The following is a 27231-nucleotide window of genomic DNA, read 5'->3' as shown; positions in this document are numbered from 1 at the left end:
AAACATGTGAACGTGGTTCGCTGGTCCTCCCGCGCATTGAGCGCACTTATCCTCTACCCCAAAGAGTTTACTCATCCAAGCTACCGTCATGTGGGCCCGGTGAACGACCTTAAATTGAATCAGGCCGAGCCTGGCACATGTTGCAGTTGAGTTTACCCTACTCAGGGCTTCTGCCCACAGACCGTCCTCCATCTCCCCGCCAAGTTCCTCCTCCCATTTGAGTTTCAGTTCCTCCGTTTGGGACTCTTTCTCCTTCATGAGCACCTTGTAAATATCCAAGACTCTACCCTCTCCTCCTTCTCCTCCAGAGACTATTCTGTTTTGGATCCCTATTGGCGGGAGGCGTGGGAAGGATGGGACCTGTCTGCGGACAAAGTCCCGCATCTGTAAGTACCTAAAGTCATTTCCCCTTACCTGCCCGAATTTCTCCTCCAAGCCCCTCAAACTCGCAAAGCTCCCCTCCAGGAACATATCGCCCACCCTCCTCACCCCCGCCCTCCGCCATGTTCGAAACCCTCCATCCATGTTCCCGGGGGCAAATCGATGATAATCACATATTGGAGTCCAGACAGACGCACCCACCTCCCCTAGCTGCCTCCTCCACTGGCTCCATATCCGCAGGGCCGCCCCCACTACTGGGCTGGTGGAGTACCTGGCCGGCGACAACGGTAGGGGAGCCGTGACCAGGGCTGCCAAACTGGTGCCCCTGCACGAAGCCGCCTCCACCCACTCCCAGATAGACCCCGTACCCACCATCCACTTCCTTATCATGGCTATGTTAGCCGCCCAGTAGTAGTTGATCAGACTCGGCAATGCCAGCCCTCCCTCGCTGCAGCTCCTTTCAAGCATCGCCTTCTTCACCCGAGGGGATTTTCCTGCCCAGACAAAGCTCATGATGATTTTGCCAGTCCTTTTGAAGAAGGACCATGGGATAAAGATCGGGAGGCACTGGAAGATGAACAGGAATCTAGGGAGGATTGTCATCTTCACAGTCTGCACCCTCCCCGCCAGTGACAGCGGGAGTGCATCCCATCTCCGAAACTCCCTCTTCATTTGTTCCACCACTCTGGTCAAATTTAACTTGTGCAACCTGCCCCAATCTCCTGCCACCTGTATCCCCAAGTACCGGAAACTTTCCTCAACCAGCCTAAATGGCAGCTCCTTCAGTCTATTCTCCTGGCCCCTTGCCTGCACCACAAACATCTCACTCTTGGCCATATTTAATTTGTACCGTGAAAACCGGCCGAACTTCCTCAATGTTTCCAGTATATTTTCCATCCCGGCCAGTGGGTCCAGCACGTACAGGAGCAGGTCGTCCGCATAGAGAGAGACCCTATGTTCCACCCCCCCCCCCCCCCCCCCCCCCCCCCCCCGCCCTGGTCATTCCCTTCCACCCCTCCGCAGCTCTCAACGCAATCGCCAACGGCTCTATGGCCAACGCGAACAGCATCGGGGAGAATGGGCATCCCTGTCTGATCCCGCGATGTAGTCTGAAATAATCTGACATTACCCTGTTCATCCTAACGCTAGCTTTTGGGGCCTGGTACAATAGTCTGACCCAGTTAACCAGTCCCTCCCTGAACCCAAACCATCCAAGCACCTTCCACAAATAGCCCCACTCCACCCGTTCAAAGGCCTTCTCAGCGTCCATTGCCACCACTACCTCCACCTCCTTGCCCGTCATCATGATCACATTAAGCAATCTTCTCAAGTTAGCTGTCAGATGCCTGCCTTTCACAAACCATGTCTGATCGTCTCCAATCACCTCCGGTACGCAGTCCTCAATTCTAATCGGCAGGACCTTTGCCAGGAGCTTGGCATCCACATTGATCAGGGAGATTGGCCTGTATGACCCGCAGGATTCCGGGTCCTTGTCCCTCTTCAATATCAGCGAGATGGTGGCTTGCGACATCGGCGGCAGCAGGGTCCCTCTGTCCCTTGCCTCATTGAAAACCCGAGTCAAGACCGGTCCCACTATCTCCGAGAACTTCTTGTAAAACTCTACTGGGTATCCATCCGGCCCCGGGGCTTTCCCCGACTGCATGGCCTTTAGGCCGCACAATACCTCCTCCGCTCTAATCGGGGCCCCCAGCCCATCCACTAGTCCCCCGCCTACTTTTGGGAATGTTAGCCCATCCAGGAATCTTTTAATCTCCTCCGGTTCTTCCGGGGGTTTTGAAGTATACAGCTTACTATAGATGTCCTGGAATACCTTATTCAGTCCTGCCGGGTCCTCCACTCTGCTCCCCTCCACATCAATCACTCTACTTATTTCCCTGGCCGCCTCCCTCTTCCTGAGTTGCTGCGCTAGCCATCTGCTGGCCTTCTCCCCATGCTCATACACCACTCCCCTCGCCTTCCTAAGTTGTTCCACGGCCCTACTCGTGGATAGCGCCCCCAGTTCCGCCTGTAATCTCCGTCTCTCCCTGAGTAGGTCCTCACCCGGGGACCCCGCATACTTCTCGTCTATCCGATAAATTTCCCTAACCAATCTGTCCATTTCTGCTCTGTCCGCCCTGACCCTGTGAGCCCGAATTGAGATCAGCTCCCCCCTCACTACTGCCTTCAACGCCTCCCACAGGGTCGCTGCTGAAACCTCCCCCGTATCGTTCACCTGCAAGTAGTTTTGCATACACCTCCGATGTCTCTCACATATTCCCTCCTCCGACAACAATCCTACGTCTAACCTCCATTGCGGGCGTTGGTAATTCGCCCCCCTGACCTGCAGGTCCACCCAGTGCGGGGCATGGTCCGAGATAGTGATTGCTGAATATTCCGTATTTTTTACCTCCCCTACACAGTCCCTGCTCAAGATAAAGAAATCAATCCTAGAGTATACTTTATGAACATGTGAGTAAAACGAGTAGCCCCTTCCCGTCGGCTATCTGGCTCTTCATGGGTCCACTGCCCACATTTGCTCCATGAACCCTTTCAGCTCCCTTGTCATTGCTGGGAGTCTACCCGTTCTGGAACACAACCGTATTAAAGTCCCCTCGTCATTATCAACCTACGTGAGTCTAGGTCCGGGATCTTCCCCAGCACTCTTTTGATAAAGTCCACGTCGTCCCAGTTCAGAGCATAATATGTTCACCAGCACCACTTCTCCGCTCCAGTTTGCCCCTTACCATCAGGAATCTGCCCCCTCTGTCTGCGACTATGCCTTCTGCCTCAAATTGAACCCGCTTATTGATCATAATTGCTACCCCCCTGGACTTAGAATCCAAGTCCGATTGGAAGACCTGGCTGATCTAGCCCTTCCTTAGCCTAGTCTGGTCAGACACTTTCAGATGTGTCTCCTGCAACATAATTACGTCCGCCTTCAGAGCCCGCAAATGCGCGAACACACGTGCCCTTTTAACTGGCCCATTTAGTCCCCTGACATTCCAGGTGATCAGCCTGGTTGGGGGGCACAACCCACTGGAGCAATCTCATTAACACAGGGAGGTCAAACAAAATGGCTGCTCCAGGTGCAATACAGTTCCCGCCGTGCACACAGAAAAGTGTTAACCCACGTCCCTTTCCAAGCATTGATAAAACAACACCACAATAACCCAGTACCCATAAAACACCCACCCGAAACAAACATAAAAACCATAAACATAAATGAAACGAAAGCCCCCAACCAACGGCTTTAATCCCCATTGCTGACCGGCCACCCCTTCGCTGCAATACCTGCTCCAGTGCACTCAGAGAGCCCAACAAAAGGTACCCACCACAGCAGAAAGACCAAGAAAAAAAAATATATAAAAGCAACACAAACAGGAAAAAGACAATACAAGAGGGTGGGGGGGTGGGGTGGGGTGGGGGGGGGGGGGGGGAACCCCTCCCCCAACACCCCCCCCCCCCCCCCCCCCCCCAAGGCAAAAACTGCCCACAAAAAATACCCCACATGGCACCTTTAAAACAGTAAACAGTCGACCAACAGTCCAGGCACAGTCGGCATCCCTTCAAACGGTAGTTCTCGGACCCTAGCTTGCGTCCGTGGGACCTCTTTTCGGGACCAGCCCCTGATCCCTCGCAAAGTCCATCGCTTCTTCAGGCTCGGAGAAGTAGTGGTGTTGACCCTGATGCATAACCCAAAGACGGGCCGGGAAGAGCAGATCAAACTTCACATGCTTCTTGACAACACCTCCTTAACTTGTTTAAAGGCTGCTCACCGCCTAGCCACCTCTTGGCTTAGGTCCTGGTAGATGCGACGAACACTGCTATTCCACGTGCTGCTCTTGGCGCTCTTTGCCCACTGCAGCACCCGCTCCTTTTCCACAAACCTGTGGAACCGAATCACCATCAGACGGGGGGGACCCCCCGGACGCACCTGTCTCGCCTGCACTCTGTATGCCCCCTCCAGCTCCTGCAGTCGTGGAAAGGCTTCAACCCCCATCAGCTGCATCAACAGGTCCGCCACAAACGCTGTGGCATCAGCTCCCTCAGCCCCTCCGAGAGGCCGATGATCCTCAGATTTTGTCTGCAGGCTCTATTTTCCAGCTCCTCTACTCTGTCCAGCAGTCTTCTCTGCCTCTCCTTCAACCCGTCGGCTTCTAGCGCCGCAATCGTCTGCGCATCTGCCTGCTCCTCCACCGCCTCTCCCAGTTCCTTAACTTTTTCGTCCTGGGCATCCAGCCTCTGGTTCAGCTGATCCACTGCCTTCTGAAGTCGGTCCAGGTTATCCCGCTTCAACGACTCAAAACCGCTCTTAATAACCTGCAGCATGTTTTCCAGAGCTTGCTGGTTTGCTGGGTCTGAGGTCCGCAGGTCCGCCATCTTGGCGCCCGGGTCAGCTTCCCCTGCACCTTGTCTTTGTCCCTTCCTCTCCCATTTTCGCTGCTTCCTGCTCTCCTGCAGTTCCATGCAGCTCTTCCCGCTCCTCCACACCTCTGTGGCCGTCCTTTTACCGCCCCACAGTCCCGCAAAACCGGGGAATCAGGTCCTCAAATCCCGCCTGAGTGAGAGCCCCCGAATGTGCGGCTCACTTACTCATGGCCGCAACCGGAAGTCATACAGAGGCCAAGTTGAGGGGTCGTGAGTAGGGGGTGGGGCACAAACTTTCAAACAGCCCAACCACCCAACCCTTCAAGCACCACTTGCCCCACACTAGACTTCCGAACCCATCAAACCGGAATGGAAATAAATCATCCTCGATCCTGAGAGACTGCTTAAAAAAAGAGGAACTCCAACCCCAACCCATTACTGAGAATACCCAAGTCTCTATGCCAATTAGCTGAGGCCCTTTTATCCCCGTTTCATTCTCCATCCCATCAATGTCTTATTGAACACCCCTTGTCTCTCAATGGCATTCCCATTGTAGAATCCCCTGAGCAGTTACTGAGCAATTACCACTGACCAGAAGCTGAACTGGGTTAGCCATAAACATAGTGTTAACAAGAGCAAGTTAATGGCTTGGAATCATGTGGTGAGTAGCTGATCTTGGGACTCCCCAAAGCCTTTCCATCATCTACAATGCACAAGTCAGGAGTGCGATGGAATACTCCCCACTTGCCTGGATGAGTGCAGCTCAAGTAACAATCAAGAAGGTCAACACCATCCAGGACAAAGCAGCCTGCTTGATTGCTCCTCCTTCCACAAAAATTCACCCCCCCCCCCCCCCCCCCCCCCCCCCACCTCCGACGCACAGTGGCAGCCGTGTGTACCATCTACCAGATGCACTGCAGGAACTCACCAAGTCTCCTTAGGCAGAACCTTCCAAACATAAGACTGCTACTATCAAGATAGACAAGGGCAGCAGATACCTGGGAACACCTCCAACTAGACGTTCCCCTCCATGTCACCCATTATCCTGACTTGGAAATATACCACTGTTGCTTCCACTGTCGCTGGGTCAAAATCCTGGAACTCCCTCCCATACAGCACTGTGGATGTACCTACAATGGGTGGACTGCGGCGGTGCAAGAAGGCAGCTGATCATCACCTGCTCAAGGGCAATAAATGATGGAGTATCCAGTAACACCCAGATCCCCTGAATGCTTTTTTAAAAAATTACTGGTAATGTTTAATGGCAATTGCGTTGTTCAACAGATGATGGGTATTTGTACATCTAAAAATGGAGATTTGCTGGCTCCTTCGAGGCCTTTCGTACCCAGTGGGCACCGTGGGGACTGGGGAGTTTTACTGACCCTTTTAATCACATTTTAATTTCATGTTTTAAGTTTCATAGAACATAGACCATACTGTGCAGAAGGAGGCCATTCCACCCATCGAGTCTGCACCGACCCACTTAAGCCCTCACTTCCACCCTATCCCCGTAACCCAATAACCACCGAACCTTTTTGGTCACGAAGGGCGATTTAGCACGGCCAATCCACCTAGCCTGCATACCTTTGGACTATGGGAGGAAACCCACGGAGACAGGGGGGAGCACGTACAGACTCCGCACAGACAGTGACCCAGCAGGGAATCGAACCTGCGACCCTGGCGCTGTGAAGCAACAGTGCTATCCACTTGTGCTACAGTGCTGCCCCATTTCCTTTGCAATTTGTTTTTGATTAATGCAGGATCCGTTTAAGGGGCTGCTCCTTTAATTTGTCCAGTTTGTTTAATTGTTCAACCCAAAATAATATAAATATAGACAGCTGGGACACTGGGTGGAGGTGGCAGTGGGGTGTGTAGGGCATTGGAGTAGCGTTGACTGTGAACTAAGTCAATCAACTTTGTCCAGCAAAGATAGCAGCGGCGTCTTAGCTTTAACTTCACCAACCGGCATGGATCAGATCAACACCTCGCTCTCCTCACCCCGTTTCTCCCACCCTCCAACAAATCACTTACCTCTCAGCTTCAGCCAGCTTCTCCAGACGGTAACGCTCTGCCTCGGCTGGCTTCTTGACCTTGGCCTCCAGCTCCTTCTCTCTCCTGAGGATTTCCTGCTCCTGGACCTGGATCTGTTGGCTCCGCTCCACCACCTGGACCTGCATTTTCTCCTCCTCGATCTGCTGCTTGGTAATGGCGACCTGTGGGGGAACGGGGTGAGGGGAACAGGATTATCGTCTATACCTTGTATCAATGCTACTGGCCCACTCCCCATCCGTAGCAAACCTCCCCTCCTGACCCCAATGCACTCCACTGTCTCCACCCATTCTCGCGCTCATCTGCTGAAAGCCTCGTCCCTGCCGTCGTTACCTCCTGGCTTGACTATTCCAACACCTGACAGCCCACCTCCCCTGCCCCCCAAAACAACGCCTGGGATGTCGCTGACTTGCGGTTTATAGACTAAGCCTGATTGGTCCATCACCCAGACTTCGCTGATCTGCAGTCAGTAGGTTAGGCTTTGCTGACCCCTGAACTCCTGGACCTAAACTTGGCAGGCCATTCCTACCTGACCCCTGACTTAATTGCCCGTCAGCTCACACACCAGTCCTACTTTACCCTACTACTCCCTGACACGCAGTCAGAAGTCCAAACCTGCTTGACACCTGCCACCTGACCTACAATTGCCAGGTCAGGTCTGCCTGCACCCCTCAACCCTTTCAACTTCAATGCCGTGTGGTTGGTCGGCCGGATCTCTGACCCCGGCCCACAATCTCACTGACTTGCAGCTGACAGGCCAAGTTTGCTTGTCCCCTGCCATCCTGGTCTTACTGACCTGCAGTTGGTAGGCGAGGTCGGAGGTAGCTTTCTTCGTGTTCACCTCAGTGTCATAAACAGCTTTCTTCAGCTCGAAATCACGCTGCGCTTTGGCCACCTCAATCTCATTCACGTATTGCGCCGAGACCTTCTGCTGCTGGGCCTTGGCTTCCTGTCCGGGGAAGGGGATGTAAAGGTGAGGTGTCAGCTATGTTACCAAGACTCCCAAGTGTTACTGTAGGTGTTACCTACACCACAAGGACTGCAGCAGTTCAAGGTGGCGGCTCACCATCGCCTTCCCAAGAGCGATTAGAAATGTGCAATAAATGCCAACATAGTGAGCGACACCCACATCCTGTTAAAGAATTAACAAAAGTAACAAGAACAGGCACAGGGCTCGATAGCTGCCAAGTGCATTATACCCCATGGTTAATCTTGTAAAATATCTACCTGAAGGGCCGCTTCTGTTCGATTGCAAACAATTCTCTTGCTACCACCTCCCAAACCAGTTTGGTTGCTTCAGAAGAACTCCAATTGTGGGATTGTGCTCTGGCAAAATTGCCCACCGCAATACTCAGGACTAGAACAGCGAAAAGATTTCACAATGTCCTTCTTTGGACTGCAAAGTGTTTGGGAAATCACAGGTTGTGAAAGACATCTGAAATAATGGTTTGTGTCCTGAGTTTTAGGAAGTGTCATTGAGGAACAAGGATTTCCTCCTTTATCTTGCTCACTCAAACGGTTCTCTGACCACAGGAAGGACCATAATTTGGGAGGGAAGTGTGAAATAGGGAGCCGGTGGCATAGTAATCCAGACGTGTAATCCATAGACCCAAGATAATGTTCTGGGGGCCCGGTCCAAACCTAACCACAGTAGACGGTAAAATCTGAATTCAACTGAAAAAGAAATCTGGAATTAAAAAGTCCCAAATTCCAGCTAGAGCAGCTATTGGATAGCTCTTTTGGGAGCCGGGTCAGACACGATGGGCCGAATAGCCTCCTTCTGTGCTGTAAACAAGCTATCTTAACTGGTCTGTCCTACATAACAGTTTACTCTTAAATGCCCTCTGAAATGGGAGTACAAGGGCAATTAGGGATGTGCAATAAATGCTTGCCCATGTCACCTTAATTAATAAAATAGTACCAGCCTGTACGGTGTTGCGCTTTACTCTATATACAACTCCGTTCTATACCTGTCCTGAGAGTGTTTGATGGGAACAGTGCAGGTGGAGCTTTATTCTGTATCTAACTCAGTGCTGTACGTGTCCTGGGATTATTTGATGGTGACAATGTAGAGGAAGCTTTACTCATCTAACCACATGCTTACCTGTCCTGTGAGTGTTTGATGGGGGACAGTGTAGAGGGAGTTTTACTCCATATCTAAACCATTCCGCACCTACCCTGCGAGTGCTTGAGGCAACAGTGTATCAAAATGTACAAATCCGAGCTTCAAACGAGCACAAAGCATATCAAGAAATTCCGCTGATAATAGGCAATGTTCAATCGAAACCGATCCACACTGACCTCTACTGGAAGGCAAATCAGCAGCTGAACTTCCCCCTTGCACTCACACCTACTCAAATGCATTCAAAACAGGTACCTTAATGCCAGAGTCTCGCTTGGCCTCTGCCTCTCCAATCCGGGCATCACGCTGCACCTGTGCCGTGCGGGATTTCCCCAAAGAATGCAGGTAACCCTGTGGATTCAGGGAATATGATTAATACAGTTCCTCCGATACAGTAGCAACACAGAGAGTCCAAGATGGGAGATAGAGTACTTGAAATGTAAAACACAAAAGCAAGTTACAGAAAGGAGGGTTAGGGGAGCAATTCTTCTGAACACTCCACGTACAATTTACCACAATGCTGTCATTGGTCTTCTGTTTACTGGTTGTGCTGGAGAGTGTTCAGGATCTAGAGTACATCATCTTGTCAACATACCGGAGAGGGTATTAAAGATATGGCGTCCATTGCAATGAATATACATGGGAGAGGGTATTAAATGTGAGAGGTATATCACAGTCAATATACACTGGAGATGATATCAAAGGTGAGGGGTACATAAGACCATAAGACATAGGAGCAGAATTAGGCCACTCGGCCCATCGAGTCTGCTCCTCCATTCAATCATGGCTGATATTTTTTGTAAACCCATTCTTCTGCCTTCTCCCCATAACCCTGATCCCCTTATTATTCAAGAACCTATCTAACTCTGTCTTAAAGACACTCAGTGACTTGGCCTCCATAGCGTTCTGGGGCAAAGAGTTCCACAGATTCACCACCCACTGGCTGAAGAAATTCCTCCTCATCTCTGTTTTAAAGGATCGTCCCTTTAGTCTGGGTCGAGTTTTTCCCTACAAGTGGAAACATCCTCTCCACGTCCACTCTATCCAGACCTTGCAGTATACCGCAAGTATCCAGGCCTTGCAGTATCCTGTAAGTTTCAATAAGATCCCCCCCTCATCCTTCTGTACTCCAATGAGGACATACCCAGAGTCCTCAACCGTTCCTCATAACAAGCTCTTCATTCCAGGTATCATTCTTGTGAACCTCCTCTGGACGCTTTCTAAGACCAGCACATCCTTAAATACGGGACTCAAAACTGATCACAATACTCCAAATGGGGTCTAACCTGAGCCTTGTATAGCTTCAGAAGTACACCCCTAGTCTTGAATTCTAGCCATCTCGACATAAATGCTAACACTGCATTTGCCTTCCTAACTGCCAACTGAACCTGCACATTAACCTTAAGAGAATCGTGAACAAGGACTCCCAAGTCCCTTTGTACTTCTGATTTCGTGAGCATTTCCCCATTTAGAAAATAGTCTATGCCTCCATTTCTCCTTCCAAAGTGCATAACCTCACACTTTTCCACATTGTATTCCATCTGCCACTCCATTGCCCACTCTCCTAGCTTGACCAAATCCTTCTGCAGGCCCCTGCTTCATCAATACTACCTGTCCCTCTACAGATTTTGTATCATCGGCAAACTTAGCAACAGTGCTTTCAGCTCCTTCTTCCAAATCATTCATGTATATTGTGAAAAGTTGTAGTCCCAGCACAGACTCCTGAGGCACACCACTAGTCACCGGCTGCCATCCTGAAAAAGACCCCTTTATCCCCACTCTGCCTTCTGCTAGTCAGCCAATCCTTCATCTATGCCAGGATCCTACCCTTAACACCATGGGCTCTTAACTTATTTAATAGTTTTCTATGTGGCATCTTGTCAAAGGTCTTCTGGAAACCTAGATAAATCAGGACTACTGATTCTCCTTTGTCTAACTTCCAAGGTATTGCCTCAAAGAACAGATTTGTCCCTTTGACAAATCTCTGCTGAATCAGTCCTATTTTAACATGCGCTTCCAAGTACTCCGCAATCTCATCTTTAATGATGGACTCTAAAATATTACCAATATACACTGGAGAGGGTACGAAAGACAAGGAATATATCACTGGGAATATATATTGGAACGGTAATAAAGGTTAGGTGTATATCACAGTGAACATACACGGGAAAGGGTATAAAGGCGAGGGCAATATCACTGAATGTACAATGTAGAGGATATTAAAGGTGAGAAGTATAACAGTGGATATTCACTGCAAAGGTTATATCACAGTGAACGTACACTGCACTGCTAAAGGGCACTAGCTAACAGAGGGTCTTGCCCTACCTGGTCATCGTGGATGTCCTTCAGGGTATAACTGACCACCCCGATGCCCATGTTGACCAGGTCAGAAGAAGCCACTTTAAACACCTGCTCCGAAAACTTCTTCCGGTCTTTGTAGATCTCCTGAGACCAGAACAAAAGAACCATGAGTGTGAAAATCAAGACGGCACCCACTCTTTACCTCACCCCCCCCCCCCGGCTCCGCATCAAGTCTCACCACTATTCAAATTCTGCAGCTTTCCACCAACTATGGTCAGCACGGTAGCATAGTGGTTAGCAAAGTTGCTTCACAGCTCCAGGTCCTAGGTTCGATTCCCGGCTTGGGTCACTGTCTGTACAGAGTCTGCACGTTCTCCCAGTGTCTGCATGGGTTTCCTCCGGGTGCTCCGGTTTCCTCCCAACGGTCCAAAGATGAGGTTAGGTGGATTGGCTATGCTAAATTGCCCTTAGTGTCCAAAAAAGGTTAAGCGGAGTTACTGGGTTACGGGATTAGGGTGGAGGTGTGGGCTTGGGTAGGGTGCTCTTTCCAAGGGCCGGTGCAGACTCAATGGGCCGAATGGCCTCCTTCAGCAATGTAAATTCTATGCGGCAAGCGAGGTTGTGTTGAGGTCTGGTCCCAAGCCGAACTGCCAAATTTGTTGGGGCTTGGGAACTTTTCCACAAGTGGAGAGTCCCAGGTGAGAAAGGCAGGAAATTCCCTCTCCCCTGCATCTGCCACCCCCACCTCCCCCTCCCCTCCATCCATCCATCACCCTCCACCTTCCCCAACCCACCAACTCCTCCCCCCTCCCATTTCCCCCCCGTTCCGCCCACACCCTCTATACCCCTCCTCCTTCAAGAATTCAGTGTTCAACCCTACCTCCACAGTCATGTGAGCCATGATGGCTCTCTGGTGACCCTCCAAAGTTTCCAGTGCGATCTGTGCGATTTCCGTCTCCGATTTCCCCAGGAACATCTGGCAGGCAGCAGCCAGCATCTCTTTATTCTGACCCTGAATCTTCACCTGTAAGAGGAAGAGGTCACAGTACAAGGGATGGGAGTGAGGGGACCAAATAGAGTTCAGCTCCGTGAGGGGGCGGGGGGGGGGGTGCTCAAAAGAGCCAACAGAAATGTTCCCCAGAGTCAAGCATTTACCAGTGAATGAGAAGAAGGACAGCAGAGGATTAATCCTGATAGGGCCAGGCCATTTTACAATATCCTAGTGGATTAAAGATCTTCATGTTGACTATTACCATACCGGAGCTCAGGAACTCTTCTTAAAAAATGAATCAGACCCTCTTCTATTCACCTCTCGGGAACAGATTCCAATGGATCAAAACCCCGCCACCTATTCATTCCTGTCGTGCAAATTGGAATGAATCCTAAACGCTCTCGCTTTACACAATCCATTGGTGAAATTCTTTCCTTATAGTTCCACTCTGCAGATGCCCAATGGTTCAAAGCCCTTTCCCACTGTCAAGACTCCAGCAGACTATTACAACGTCCAATCATGCCTCCCGTGCAGATTCAAGTAGATCAAATTCCTTCCCATCCACCAGCTCCGTACAGCTCCCATTGGATAAAATCCTTCCTCATTCATTCCCAGATCTTAATGGACTGGATCAAATCCCTACATGCACCTGTACAATGGTGAATTTGTGATCCAAACCCAATCTATCTGCAGATATCTGACTTCCAATGCCTCGAAAATCCTCCTGGCCGTATTGTCCAAATACCCCATTGGCTGGTATCAAATACGGGTTCTATTCTGTGTTGTGAATGAAGAGTTCACCAGGGATTCGATTCTGGTCTTGTTTGGATTGTGTCGATGAATGGCTGGACACTGGCAACTAAAGCAGGACTGCCTGCATTGCAAATTCAATGACTGTTCAGCAAAGGACCCTCAGCTGCACGAGTGGAGGAAAAGGCCTGCAAAGCTGGGATTGAATAGCTGGTTTTGATCCGTTAGAATTCTGTAGCAACAGGAAATGATGATCGGAAAGGGGGAATTCTCCTTTGGAATTCCCTGAAAGTCTTCGATCCACCTAGACAATGAGAACATCTGAAATTTCCTGCTGCCACCAGAAAAGGGCCAATGCAGAACAGGACGTGGGGGCATCAAGCCCACATGGACTCATGCAGGTGGAACTTAAAATTAGAACAATTAACTGGCAGCGCAGGAAATGCAGGAAGCAGCCCAGGGCTGATATTTTTATTTGAATTGGTATCGAATACTCACTAATGCACTGTCCAGGCTTCCTGTGCGCATCTTAATTTAGTCTTCAAAGCAGTCAGGAGAATCCATCAACAGAGGATGGAGGCCATTAGTGCAGAGAGAATACTCAGGAGGCAAGGCCTTTGGGAAATCAGATCCACTCACTGCCAACACAGGCTCTGGTACTAGTGTACAGTTGGCAGCGAATGTCAGAAGCCTCTGGGTTCAAGACCATAGGAAATAGGAACAGGAGTCAGGCCATTCAGCCCTTCGATAAGATCATAGCTAATCTAACACTTGCTAAGTCCACTTTCCTGCCTTCTCTCCGCCACCCTTAATTTATCATAGAATTTGCAGTGCAGAAGGAGGCCATTCAGCCCATCGTCTGCACAGGCTCTTGGAAAGAGCACGCTACCCAAGGTCAACACCTCCACCCTATCCCCATAACCCGACCCAACACTAAGGGCAATTTTGGGACACTAAGGGCAATTTATCATGGCCAATCTACCTAACCTGCACATCTTTGGACTGTGGGAGGAAACAGGAGCATCCGGAGGAAGCCCACACACACACGGGGAGGATGTGCAGACTCCGCACAGACAGTGACCCAAGCCGGAATCGAACCTGGGACCCTGGAGCTGTGAAGCAATTGTGCTAACCACAATGCTACCGTGCTGCCCATTGATTAAAAACCTATCGATCCCAACCTTGAAAATATTCAAGGATTCAGCCTCCATAGCTTCCTATGGTAAAGAATTCAAAGGATTTATGCCCGTATGCCACAACTATGCCCACTCCTATGAGTGGAAACATCCTCCACCCAACATGTACTGAGTGGGTCCCATGTCAGAGATTTGAGTGCAAATTCAAGTCAAGCAATTCGGAGGATTATAGACTAATTCCTGGAATAGGCAGGATGTCTTATGAGGTACGGTTGGACAGGCTCGGCTTGTATCCGCTGGAGCTCAGAAAAGTGGGAGATGACTTGACCGAAACAAGATCCTGAGAGTATTTGACAGGGTGAATGTGGAGAGGATGTTTCCTCTTGGAGAATCTAGAACTACGGGTCACGGTTTAAAAACATGAGATCATTCACTTAACACAGAGATGATGAGGTTTTTTTCTCTCAGAGGGTGGTGATATTTTATTTTTTTATTTGTCAACAGGACATGCGCATCAATGGCTAGGCCAGTATTTATTGCCCAACCCTACACACCCTTGATGAATTGCCTTCTTGAACCCCTGCAGTCCCGGAGGTGCAGGGACAGCCATGGTGCCGTCAGGGAGTTCCAGGATTTTGACCCAGTAACAGTGAAGGGATGAAGATGTATTTCCAAGTCAGGGTGGTGAGTGAGGGAATCTCCAGGTGGTGGTGTTCCCAGGTCTGGAACTCTCTTCCTCAAATGGGCAGTGAAAACCGAGCCTTTGAATATTCTTAAGGTTGAGCGCGATAGATTATTGATTAGCAAGTGAGTAAAAGGTTATCGGGGGAGGCGGGAATGTGGAGTTCAAGTTGCAATCAGGTCAGCGATGATCTTATTGAATGGTGGAGCAGGTTCAAGAGGCCGAGTGGACTACTCCTGCTCCTGCTGCGCGTGATCATGCGTACGTTCACAAGGCTGACAATTCCACTGAACAGCACTGAGTGAATGCAGCACAGTCAACCGTGACATTAAACCAAGTCTACCCCCTCAGGTGGATCCGAAAGATCCCATGGCCGCTATTTGGCAAAAGAGCTGAAAGCTCTACTCAGTGCCCTGGTCAATATATATCTATCATTGTGAGAAAAAAAATCATTACCTGGTTATTCGCTGACAAATTTGGGAAGGGTTATTATTTTCTGAGCCCTTTAATGCAACCCGAAATAGATTGCAAACACGCACAGTCTGGGCTGTGGTTACTTGGGTGAAGTAACTGAAATCGGTGTTTGCTCATGTGAAGTATTAGTGCAAGATAGCACCTTCAGGAGAGCGCAGCCAAAAAAAATGTTTTAATATCAGCAGTATACACACACGATATGTAAAACAACAGCTCCCCTGTTGAAGACATTCCTCGTTGACCTGTCATTGAAGCTGCACCATTTTAATTAGGGCTGCAATGGGGGAGGGGCATGAGTTAGAAGCAAACTGAGGTAGATCCCCTAAACTGTCCCTTTTATCCTCAGGGGAAAGGCAGTCCTTCCAGTACTGTACCTGTGCAATTCCTGTGACAGAGATAGGGACACCATGGCGTGTGTACACCTTCTCGCTTTTCACATTCAGCGTCAGAGTGCTCAGGGAAATCCTGAAGAGGTGGAGAGAGAGAGAAGAGAGAGAGTGAGAACAGGTTAGAAGCCACACCAGTTCCAGGAAGATATCACACTGAAGGAATAATTTTATAGGAGCGTGCAGAAGCGGCTACCTTCCCCCCACTCATTCAGTCAGCTTACTGTCTGACCCACTGTCCCACCCAGTCGCTGAGGGGAAAGGACAGTGTCAGGGCCACTGTCTCCGAGGATCCGACAAGGAGCTGCAGAGATAAAGGATGCATTGGTTGTAATTTTTCAAGAATCCTTGGATTCTGGAGAAGTACAGGAGGATTGGAAAATTGCCAATGTGACACCCCTCTTCAAAAAGGGAGGGAAGCAAAAAGTGGGGAACTATTGACTGATTAACCAGACATCTATTGTTGGAAAAATGTTGGAGTAGATTATTAAGGAAGTACATTTGGAAATTCATAATCTAATCAAGCAGAGTCAGCATGGCTTCATGAACAGGAAATCGTGTCTGACTAATTTATCAGAGTTTTCCGAGGAAGTCTCAACCAGAGAGGATGGAGGGGAACCAGTAGATGTCTTGTATTTGAACTTCCAGTAGGCGTATGACAAGGTTTTTCATTAAAACGTTGTTTCTCATTAAAAAGTTAAGTCATAAGATTAAAAGCCGGTGGTGGTGGACATTGGCATGGATAGAGAATTGGCTAACGGGCAGCTCTTTTTCAGGTTGGCGACCTGTAATCAGTGGGGGTCCACAGGTATCAGTGCTGGGACCAAACTGTTTACAATATATATTAATGACTTGGGAGGAAGGAAGCAAATCTACTGCAGCCAAATTTGCAGACAACACAAAAATAGGTGGAAAGGCATGTTGCGAAGTGATATTGATAGGTGAAGTGGGCATAAAGTTTTTTTTTTTTTTAAATTTAGATTACCCAATTATTTTTTCCAATTAAGGGGCAATTTAGCGTGGCCAATCCACCTACTCTGCACATTTTTGGGTTGTGGGGGCGAAACCCACGCAGACACGGGGAGAACGTGCAAACTCCACACGGACAGTGACCCAGAGCCGGGATCGAACCTGGGACCTCACTGCCGTGAGGCGGTTGTGCTAACCACTAGGCCACCGTGCTGCCAAGTGGGCATAAAGTTGGCAAATGGGGTATAATGTAGAAAAAGTGACGTTTTTGGAAGGGAGAACAAAAGAGAGCATTTTATTGAGAAAAACTGCAGAAAGCTGCAACACAGATTGACTTGGAGGGGGGGGGGGGGGGGGGGGGGGGGAGAGACTTTCGCACAAAACACAGAAAGCTAGCACAGAGGTGTAGCGACTAATCAGAAAGGCTAATGGAACGTTGGCCCTTATTTCAAGGGTGTTGGAGTAAAAGAGTCAGGACGTTTCCCTGCAACTGTACACGGTACTAGTGAGACCACATCCAGAGCACTTGTGAGCAGTTTTGCTCCCCTTAAGTACAGACATTATTTCATTGGATGCGGTTCAGAGAAGGTTCACGGAGATGATCCCCAGTATGGAGGAATTGTCTTCTGAGCAAATGTTAAACTGGTTGGGGCTCTACTCATTGGAATTTAGACGAACGAGAGGTGATGTGGGAGAAACATACAGGGTTTTTAAGGGGTTTGACAGAATACGTTTTCCCTCATGGGAGTGTCTAGGACCAGAGGGCACAGTCTCAGAATAAAGGGGTGCCAATTTAAGACCAAGAGAAGGAGGAATTTCTTCTCACAGAAGGTTGAGCATCTTTGGAACTCCTTGCCACAGAGAGCTGTGGTGGCAGAGGATGAGATAGATCGATTCTCGACGACCTTCTGCACTGTAAATTCTATGATTCTATGATCAGTAAGGGAATAAAGAGTATCTGGGAAAGGGCAGGAAAGTGGACATGAGGATTGTCGAATCAGCCGTGATCCTATTGAATCGTTGAGGGGTCGAAGGGCCAAATCCTGTTCCTATTTCTTAAGGTCTCATGGAAAGGACAGTGTCTGTCCCACCCAGTCCCAGAGGAGGAAAGGACAGTGTCTGACCCACTGTCCCACCCAGTCCCAGAGAGGGAAAGGACAGCGTCTAACCCACTGTCCACCCAGCCCGAGAGCGGGAAAAGACAGTGTCTGACCCACTGTCCCACCCAGTCCCAGAGCGGGAAAGGACAGTGTCTGTCCCACCCAGTCCCAGAGGAGGAAAGGACAGTGTCTGACCCACTGTCCCACCCAGTCCCAGAGAGGGAAAGGACAGCGTCTAACCCACTGTCCACCCAGCCTGAGAGCGGGAAAAGACCGTGTCTGACCCACTGTCCCACCCAGTCCCAGAGGGGGAAAGGAGTGTCTGACACACTGTCCCACCCAGTCCCAGAGGAGGAAAGGACAGTCGGGCCCACTGTCCCACCCAGTCCCAGAGGAGGAAAGGACAGTCGGGCCCACTGTCCCACCCAGTCCCAGAGAGGGAAAGGAGAGTGTCTGACCCACTGTCCCACCCAGTCCCAGAGAGGGAAAGGAGAGTGTCTGACCCACTGTCCCACCCAGTCCCAGAGAGGGAAAGGAGAGTGTCTGACCCACTGTCCCACCCAGTCCCAGAGCGGGAAAGGACAGTGTCTGACTCACTGTCCCACCCAGTCCCAGAGGAGGAAAGGACAGTGTCTGGCCCACTGTCCCACCCAGTCCCAGAGGAGGAAAGGACAGTGTCTGACCCACTGTCCCACCCAGTCCCAGAGAGGGAAAGGACAGTGTCTGACCCACCGTCCCACCCAGTCCCAGAGGGGGAAAGGACAGTGTCTGACCCTCTGTCGCATGCAGTCCCAGAGGGGGAAAGTTCAGTGTATGACCCACTGTCCCACCCAGTCCCCGAGGGGGAAAGGACAGTGTCTGACCCACTGCCCCACCCAGTCCCAGAGGGGAAAAGACAGTGTCTGACCCACTGTCCCACCCAGTCCCAGAGGGGGAAAGGACAGTGTCTGACCCTCTGTCGCATGCAGTCCCAGAGGGGGAAAGTTCAGTGTATGACCCACTGTCCCACCCAGTCCCCGAGGGGGAAAGGACAGTGTCTGACCCACTGCCCCACCCAGTCCCAGAGGGGAAAAGACAGTGTCTGACCCACTGTCCCACCCAGTCTCAGAGGGGGAAATGAACAGTGTCTGACCCACTGTCCCACCCAGTCCCAGAGGGGGAAAGGACAGTATCAGACCCACTGTCCCACCTAGTCCCCGAGGGGGAAAGAACAGTGTCTGACCCACTGTCCCATCCAGTCCCAGAGGGGGAAAGGACAGTGTCTGACCCACTGTCCCACCCAGTCCCAGAGGGGGAAAGGATAGTGTCTGACCCACTGTCCCACCCAGTCCCAGAGAGGGAATGGACAGTGTCTGGCCCACGGTCCCACCCAGTCCCAGAGGGGGAAAGGATAGTGTCTGACCCACTGTCCCACCCAGTCCCAGAGAGGGAAAGGACAGTGTCTGGCTCACAGTCCCACCCAGTCCCCGAGGGGGAAAGGACAGTGTCTGACCCACTGTCCCATCCAGTCCCAGAGGGGGAAAGAACAGTGTCTGACCCACTGTTCTGCCCAGTCCCAGAGGGGGAAAGGACAGTGTCTGACCCACTGTCCCACCCAGTCCCAGAGGGGGAAAGGATAGTGTCTGACCCACTGTCCCACCCAGTCCCAGAGGGGGAAAGGACAGTGTCTGACCCACTGTCCCAGAGGGGGAAAGGACAGTGTCTGACCCACTGTCCCACCCAGTCCCAGAGGGGGGAATGGACAGTGTCTGACCCACTGTCCCACCCAGTCCCAGAGAGGGAAAGGACAGTGTCTGACCCACTGTCCCAACCAGTCCCAGAGAGGGAAAGGACAGTGTCTGACCCGCTGTCCCAACCAGTCCCAGAGGGGTGGGGGAATACAGTGTTTGATCCATTGACCCCTCCCAGTTAACTTCTTTCCTGGTTGTTACCTCTCAATCTGTTGCACACATGGCAAAACGAACACTCGCCCTCCAGCAATCATCACCGGCGGGGATCGGCAGAATCCTGAAATAGACAGGGAAATCAGTGCACGTTAAAGAGGGTGAGGGTGTATGTCTCCCTGTATTCACATTGTTGAATGAGCACCACACCGACCATCCACGGATCCGGTTAGAAAAGCTCTCACTGTGGCGACCGACTGCCAAGTACGTGAAAAAAATAGGGTACAGACAGGACATGGCGGCAACTCTGAACTGCAGCAGAGAATGGTGCAGCACAATATCTCACTGTGCGGTTGTGCACTGAATATCAATCTGCAGAACATGTTCCTATTCAGCTTCTCCATTCGGATTATTAGATCGAATGACTCCGTAACCTTGTTATTCAGATTTTTTGAATGCTGAGTGGAGGTTTGGATGGTGCCAGAAAAGAAGAACAAAGCTTTTTGGAGAGAATTTCAAAGATGATGGCATTCCCATTGGTGCAAAGAATATTGAGGGAAATTTGATAGACGTGCTTCTATGTGATTATGACAAGTTAAACAAAGACAGGAGGCCATTCAGTCCCTCCGGCCTCTGCCAGCTCTCGAAAAGAGCGATCTGATTAATTGTACTACCCTACTCCCTTCCCCAAAGCCCCTGAAGTAGTTATCCAATCCCCATTTGGAACTTCCTCATATTTGAATCTGTCTTTATCGGCCTCTCAGACAACAGACTCCGATCTGGCCACGTAAAAAATACTTTTCTCTGCTTCACCCTTAGACTCTTTTGACATTTGCCTTAAATCTGCTAAGTGGGGGCAGCACGGTGGCCTAGTGGTTAGCACAACCGCCTCACGGCGCTGAGGTCCCAGGTTCGATCCCGGCTCTGGGTCACTGTCCGTGTGGAGTTTGCACATTCTCCTCGTGTCTGCGTGGGTTTCGCCCCCACAACCCAAAAAAAAAATGTGCAGAGTAGGTGGATTGGCCACGCTAAATTGCCCCTTAATTGGAAAAATAATTGGGCAATCTAAATTTATTAAAAAAAAATTTTTTTTTAAATCTGCTAAGTGACCTGTCTGCCACCGGTAACAATTTCTCCTTGTTGAATCTGCCAAACACCGTTCCCAAGTGGAACCACATGTTCTAAACCTTCCCTCAAATCTTCTTTGCGCTGATGGGAACACGACCGGCTTTGAAATCTCTCCCAATAACTGAACCCTTTCCTCCCTGGCGCCACTGAAACCTCCTCGGCGTATTCAAAAGGTACGAGCAACAAGGCTGCAGAGTCACGCGCTCTAATAATCTCTATTGAGTGGCCGAACAGGAATATGTATCTGTGGATATATATTCGACACTCGCGCACACAAAGCAAAAAAAAGATTCTTCAGATAATGGAAGCACTTGCCGGGCTGTTGGGGAAAGAGGTGAATGGGATTATTCTGTAAATCTGAAAGAGCCAGCATAGCGGGGCAGCACGGAAGCACAGTGGGTAGCACAGTCGCTTCAGGGTCCCAGGTTCCATTGCCAGCTTGGGTCACTGTCTGTGCGGAGTCTGCACGATCTCCCTGTGTTTGTGTGGGTGTCCTCCGGGTGCTCCGGTTTCCTCCCACAAGTCCCGAAAGATGTGCTGTTAGGTAATTTGGACATTCTGAATTCTCCCTCAGTGTACCCAAACAGGCGCCGCAATGAGACGACTAGGGGCTTTTCACAGTAACTTCATTGCAGTGTTAATGGAAGCCTACTTGTGGCAATAAAGATTATTATTATTATAGGTGCAATGGGCTGAATGGTAACCTTCTGGGCTGCATGAATCCATCATTAGAAGCTCGCTCGGGCAGCACGGTAGCGCAGTGGTGAGCACTGCTGCCTCACGATGCCGAGAATCCAGGTTCGATCCCGGCCCCGAGTTACTGTCCTCGTCAAGTTTGCACATTCGCCCCATGTCTGCATAGGTCTCACCCCCACAACCCAAAGGTGTGCAGGTAAGTGGATTTGCCAAGCTAAATTGCCCCTTAATTGGAATGTAAATTTATACTTTGGTAACTTTTGCAGCTGAGGAAGTAAAAAATGATAAGGAGGGAGGCTGCGTCTGAGCAACAGGCTGAAATGTTTTAATGGTGCTTCACCAACCGTGTTTGCCAAAGGTGTGTGATGGGAAGCAGCAGAGGTGGGGGGATGGGGGAAGGAGAGAGATTAACTTTCTGATGCGACCATCAATTCAAACAAGACGGAGAGTTGAAGTGAACAGTGGTTTTAATCAGCTAGAACTGTGCCTGCCTGCGCCGCACTGAGAGCCGCCTGCAGGGCAGCAGATCTACATACCACCCCGCGAGGGGGCAGAGCCATAGGCGGAGCCCACAAGGACACCAACTGATACAATGTAATGTAATGTAATACAATGGTGAATGGTCGCAGTAATACATTCACCACATTCACCCACTGTTAAAAATTGATGTCCAGCGGGGGTGAATTGGGCTCACAGGTTGAGTTTGTCCGGCGCCCTGATCGTTCGCTGCGATCGCCTGAACTCTGGTTTCGCTGCGGGCACGGGTGTTGAACTCGTCGCTGCGGGCACGGGTGTTGAACTCGTCGCTGCGGGCACAGGTGTTGAACTCGTCACTGCGGGCACAGGTGTCGACTCCAGGAGCTTGTGTTCTGGAGCTTCACCCCTGTAGATTGGCGATGGGGGCAGGGGGTGTAGGAGGGGGGGTGTAGACCATGTAGAGGTGGGGGCGATGTTCGGTGTAGGGTGGGGGGGTAGCTGATGGTCGTAGGGGAACCTGCGGGTGCCAGGTCCCGGAGGGAGACAGTATCTTGTCGGCAGTCGTGGTACGCCACGTAGGCATACTGGGAGTTGGCGTGAAGGAGCTGGACCCTCTCTACCAGGGGGTCGGGCCTATGGCTCCTCATGTGTTATCAAAGGAGGACAGGCCCCAGTGTCGTCAGCCAGGACGGAAGTGAGATCCTGGAGGTGGATTTCCCAGGGAAAACAAATAGGCGGTCATGAGGGGTCTCGTTCATGGCTGTGCAAAGGAGTGATCGAATGGAGTGGAGCGCATCGGGGAGAACCTCCTGCCAGCGGGAAACTGGGACACTCCTAGACCGTAGGGCCAGGAGGACGGCCTTCCGTACCGTCGCGTTCTCCCTCTCCATCTGCGCGTTTCCCCGGGAGTTGTAATTGGTAGTCCTGCTCGGGGCAATGCCCTTACCGAGCAGGTAGTGATGCAGTTCATCGCTCATAATCGAGGAGCCCCGGTCACTGTGGACGTAAGTGGAGAAAGCGAACAAGGTGAAGATACTATACAGGACCTTAATGACAGCCGCCGTGGTCATGTCGGAGCAAGGGATTGTAAAGGGGAAACGGGAGTCTTCGTCAACGACGTTAAGAAAATACACGTTGAGGTCAGTCGAGGGGAGGAGACCTTTGAAATCGATGCTGAGGCGCTCGAAGGGCCGGAATGCCTCCACCAGATGGGCTTATCTGGTCGATAGAAGTGCGGCTTACACTCCGCGCAGATTTGGCAGTCCCTGGTCATGGCCCTGACTACCTCGGTGGAGTAGGACAGGTTGTGGGCCTTGATGTACTGGAGAAGCCGGGTGACCCCCGGGTGACAGAGGTCGTTGTGGATGGCCCGGAGTAGGTCATCTTGTGCGCTGGCGCATGTGCGATGGACTATATACAATATCAAAGTTATAGGTGGAGAGTTCGATCCTCCACCTCAAGATTTTATCATTCTTGATCTTGCCCCGCTGTGTATTGTTGAACATGAAGGCTACCAACCATTGGTCGATGACGAGGGTGAACCTCCTACAAGCGAGGTCGTGCCTCCAATGCCGCACAGCTTTCACAATGGCTTGAGCTTCTTTTTCGACTGAGGAGTGTCGAATCTCGGAGGCGTTGAGGGTACAGGAAAAAAGGCTACGGGCCTGCCTGCCTAAGGGTAGGGGCGAGGGTGACCTCTGACACGTCGCTCTCCACCTGGAAGGGGACCGCGCGCATCGCGGCTTTGGCAATATCTGCCTTGATGTGGCTGAAGAACCCGAGACATCTTTTCAGGGCCTTGGTGCGTGGGGGAGGGGGAGTTGCAGGAGCGGGCACATACGGTCGGGGTAGGGTCCTAGATCTCCATTTTCCATGACATAGCCGAGGATGGCCAGTTGGGTTGCGCGGAAAAAGCATTTCTCCTTGTTATAGGTGAGACTGAGGGATTGGGTGGTCTGGAGAAACTTCTGAAGATTGGCGTCGTGGTCCTGCTGATCATGGCCGCAGATGGTGACATTGTCCAAGTACGGAAATGTGGCCCGCAGCCCATACTGGTCCACCATTCGGTCCATCGTTCTTTGGAAGACCGAGACCCCGTTGTTGACGCCGAAGGATACCCGGAGGAAGTGGAAGTGGCGGCCGTCTGCCTCAAAGGCCATGTAGTGGCGATCCTCCAGGCGGATTGGGAGCTGGTGGTATGCGGACTTCAGATCGACAGTGGAGAACACCCAGTGTACAATCTGATTCACCATGTCCGCTACCCGGGGAAGGGGTAGGCATCAGGGTGCGTGTACCGGTTTATGGTTTGGCTATAGTCTACAACCATCCGCTTCTTCTCCCCGGTCCTGACGACCACCACCTGGGCTCTCCAGGGGCTATTACTGGCCTCGATGAACCCTTCCCTCAAGAACCGCTGGACCTCGGACTTGATAAAAGTCCTGTCCTGGTTACTGTACCACCTGCTCCTCGTGGAGACAGGTTTACAGTCGGCGGTGAGGTTCGCGAAGAGCGGGGAGGGTCGACCTTCAGGGTCACGAGGTTACATATGGTGAGAGGGGGTAGGGGCCCGCCGAACTTCAGGGTCAGGCTCCTGAGGTTGCACTGGACGTCCAGTCCCAATAGGAGAGGAGCGCAGAGAACGGGGAGGACATATATTTTAAAATTGGCGCACTCGGCGCCCTGTATCGCGAGGTTCGCGACACAGTACCCCCGGATCTGCACTGAATGCGATCCGGAAGCGAGGGAGATTGTTTGGAGTGTGGGAGAAATTTGGAGAGAACAGAGCCTTACCGTGTCTGGATGTAAGAAGCTCTCCGTGCTCCCAGAGTCAAACAGGCAGGGCGTTTCGTGCCCATTGACCCGGACGGTCATCAAGTTTCTGAGGTGCTCGGGCCGCGACTGGTCAAGGGTGACAGCGCCGAGTTGCGGGTAGCCGGCTTGGCCGGCGGTGGTGGGGTGTCCCAAGATGGCTGCTCCCGTTGGCCGCACGTGTCGGGCGGCGATGAAGATGGCGGCCAAGATGGTGCCCCCCGAGTCGCACATGGCGGGCCGTGTGGGAGATGGCGGCCAAGCTGGCAGCCCCCGTGAGTCGCACGTGTTGGGTAGAGTCAAAGACGGCTGCCCCTACGGGCAACACGAGGCAGATGACGCGTCCAAAGGGGGCGGTGCCAGCAGGCACGCTGCCACGATGCGGGGTCTGCGGGCCTGTGAGTCTGAAAGTCGGGCCTGTGATTTAGAAGTATTGGATCTGCCCAGGCAGACTTTGGCAAAGTGTTCTTTGTTATGGGAGCGGTGTTTTCAGAACCCCAAAATGTATCGGAGTTCAACCAACCCCCACCTCTAATGGATTGTTGCTTTTGAAGCACACGGCTTGTTCCCCAGGTGTGGTATTACAATTATGGACACGTGGGTTTTTAAACACAAAACAATGTTTATTCCATGAATTTAACTTAACCTTTTAAATAAACATTGAATCACTTAACACCCCTTACTTCAAAGATAACCCCAAAAATAATACAACACTGAATAATCCCTCAAAATGTTCCTTCAAAACTCCAAAAGACTTCACCTTTAACAACAGAAACACATCAGGTTAAAGACATTACTATTATGAGTTTAAATCACCCAAATGATTCAGAGATAGTCTTTCATGGCAGAGATCACCGCAGATCCAGCTCACTGCAAACACAGACACATCCAAGCTCTTTTCCTCAAAACTGAAACCAAAACATTGCAAAATGGCTGAGCTAAAAACCCAGCTCCACCCACACTCTGACATCACTGCATTTCTTAAAGGTACATTGCTTAAACATCCATTTCTTAAAGGCACTCTCACATGACACTTTTCTTGCCGCAGTCGCTACAGGTAGCGTTCCGAGCCGGGCAACGCTACCTGGGGTGCTGGTGCTGGTTGCAGAAATACCAGGGCAGCCCCCCAGGTTGGACGGGCAGCCTCGCAGCACAGGCCTGGGGCACTCTCTGGTCAGGTGTCCACGAGGGGATCACATGGTCGGAGGGGAAAGCATTGAGGCTCTGAAAAGCTACTTCTCAGGAGGTGGATAGTTTTACTGCCTTCCAGGTTGAGGGCACCCTTTTTGAGCAGGCGCTGTCTGACGTAGTTGAACTGGACTCCAGCCACATAGATGTCCCGGATGGTGAGTTCCATATGCCGTGAGGCCGTGACGTCCTTGTAGTTGCAGTTTCACGCGAGTACTTTCAGGTCGCATAGGCCTGTGGGTCAAGTTCCAGTCAATCAGGTTTGAGGGCTGTTTCCATAGCAATGTTGTAGCTGATTAATTGATGTGGTTCCCTGAGGCGCTGACGACGAGTGGTGAGGAGATGCCGCGTGAACACTTCGTTCACCGGCCTCACGTACTGCCTTTTTAGGATCTCGATCGCGTCTGCGTACATGGTTGCTTCCTCGATCTGCACGGAGAGTCTGTGGCTCACCCGGGCATAGAGGTAGGCCTCAAAACAGCGGAGCCAGTGCGAAAAAATCTCTTTGGCTTCAGCGGCCTGTGGGTCGAGTTCCAGTCAATCAGGTTTGAGGGTTGCTTCCATAGCGATGTTGTAGCTGATTAAATTGATGCGATCATCAATTCACACAAGACGGAGAGTTGAAGTGAACAGTGGTTTTAATCAGCTCGAACCGTGCCTGCCTGCGACTGCTCAATACTGAGAGCCGCCTACAGGCTGCAGATCTATATATCTCCCGAGGGGGCGGAGCCAGGGGCGGAACCCACAAGGGCATCAACATAATACAATGTAATGTAATGCAATACAATGGTGAATGGTCGCAGTAATACAGTCACCACTCTTTCCAAGACTTGTGCCGGCTAAGCCGCAATAAGGCCCTGCCTTCTCGACCTTTCCCATCGCCTGAGGTGTGGTGATCCTCAGGTTAATTCACCACCAGTCAGCTCTACCCTTCAAAGGGGAATGCAGCCTCTGGTCATCTGGGACTATGGCGACTTTACCTTTATCTGTATACAGCAGCAGGAACACCAGAGTGCGCACCACTTCAATGCTTTCTGGACTTGAATGCAACTTCTCACAACGATTGCAAGGAAGCGAAAACAAAACAAAATTGGGAAGTACTGTGAGGTGGAAAATTGGGATAGATTCCCAATGTGGCATGGGACCAGCTGGCGGAAAGGGCAGACACATTGCAGATGACGTTCAATAAGGGAAAAAACTGATCGATTTTTGGTCGGAAAGGGCAATAAAAAGGATACAATTAGAAAAGGGATGCAGGAGCAGAGGTACTCAGGGTGCAGAGCTGGCACATATCACTGAAGGTGGCAGGGCGGATCATCAAAGTGGCTGTTTGGGACTTTCA

The 27231-nt window shown here is 51.0% G+C and overlaps 1 protein-coding gene across 1 annotated transcript in view; it reads right to left on the bottom strand.

Moving 5' to 3' along the window:
• The window catches only part of LOC119975860 (flotillin-1-like), a 53127-nt gene that overhangs the window by 6703 nt on the left and 19193 nt on the right, over positions 1–27231 (bottom strand). The window contains exons 3-9 of the mRNA XM_038815738.1: positions 19641–19716; positions 15629–15719; positions 12102–12245; positions 11246–11365; positions 9176–9271; positions 7595–7747; positions 6781–6962 (exon numbers count right to left, since the gene is read on the bottom strand). Of these exons, the coding sequence (XP_038671666.1) occupies positions 6781–6962; positions 7595–7747; positions 9176–9271; positions 11246–11365; positions 12102–12245; positions 15629–15719; positions 19641–19716 (862 nt within the window). The remainder of the gene's footprint in view (positions 1–6780; positions 6963–7594; positions 7748–9175; positions 9272–11245; positions 11366–12101; positions 12246–15628; positions 15720–19640; positions 19717–27231) is intronic.

Source organism: Scyliorhinus canicula, chromosome 13, assembly GCF_902713615.1.
Source record: "Scyliorhinus canicula chromosome 13, sScyCan1.1, whole genome shotgun sequence".
NCBI classification, from domain to species: domain Eukaryota; kingdom Metazoa; phylum Chordata; class Chondrichthyes; order Carcharhiniformes; family Scyliorhinidae; genus Scyliorhinus; species Scyliorhinus canicula.
The sequence above is the reverse complement of the archived record's forward strand: the minus strand, read 5'-3'. Positions and strand labels throughout refer to the sequence as shown.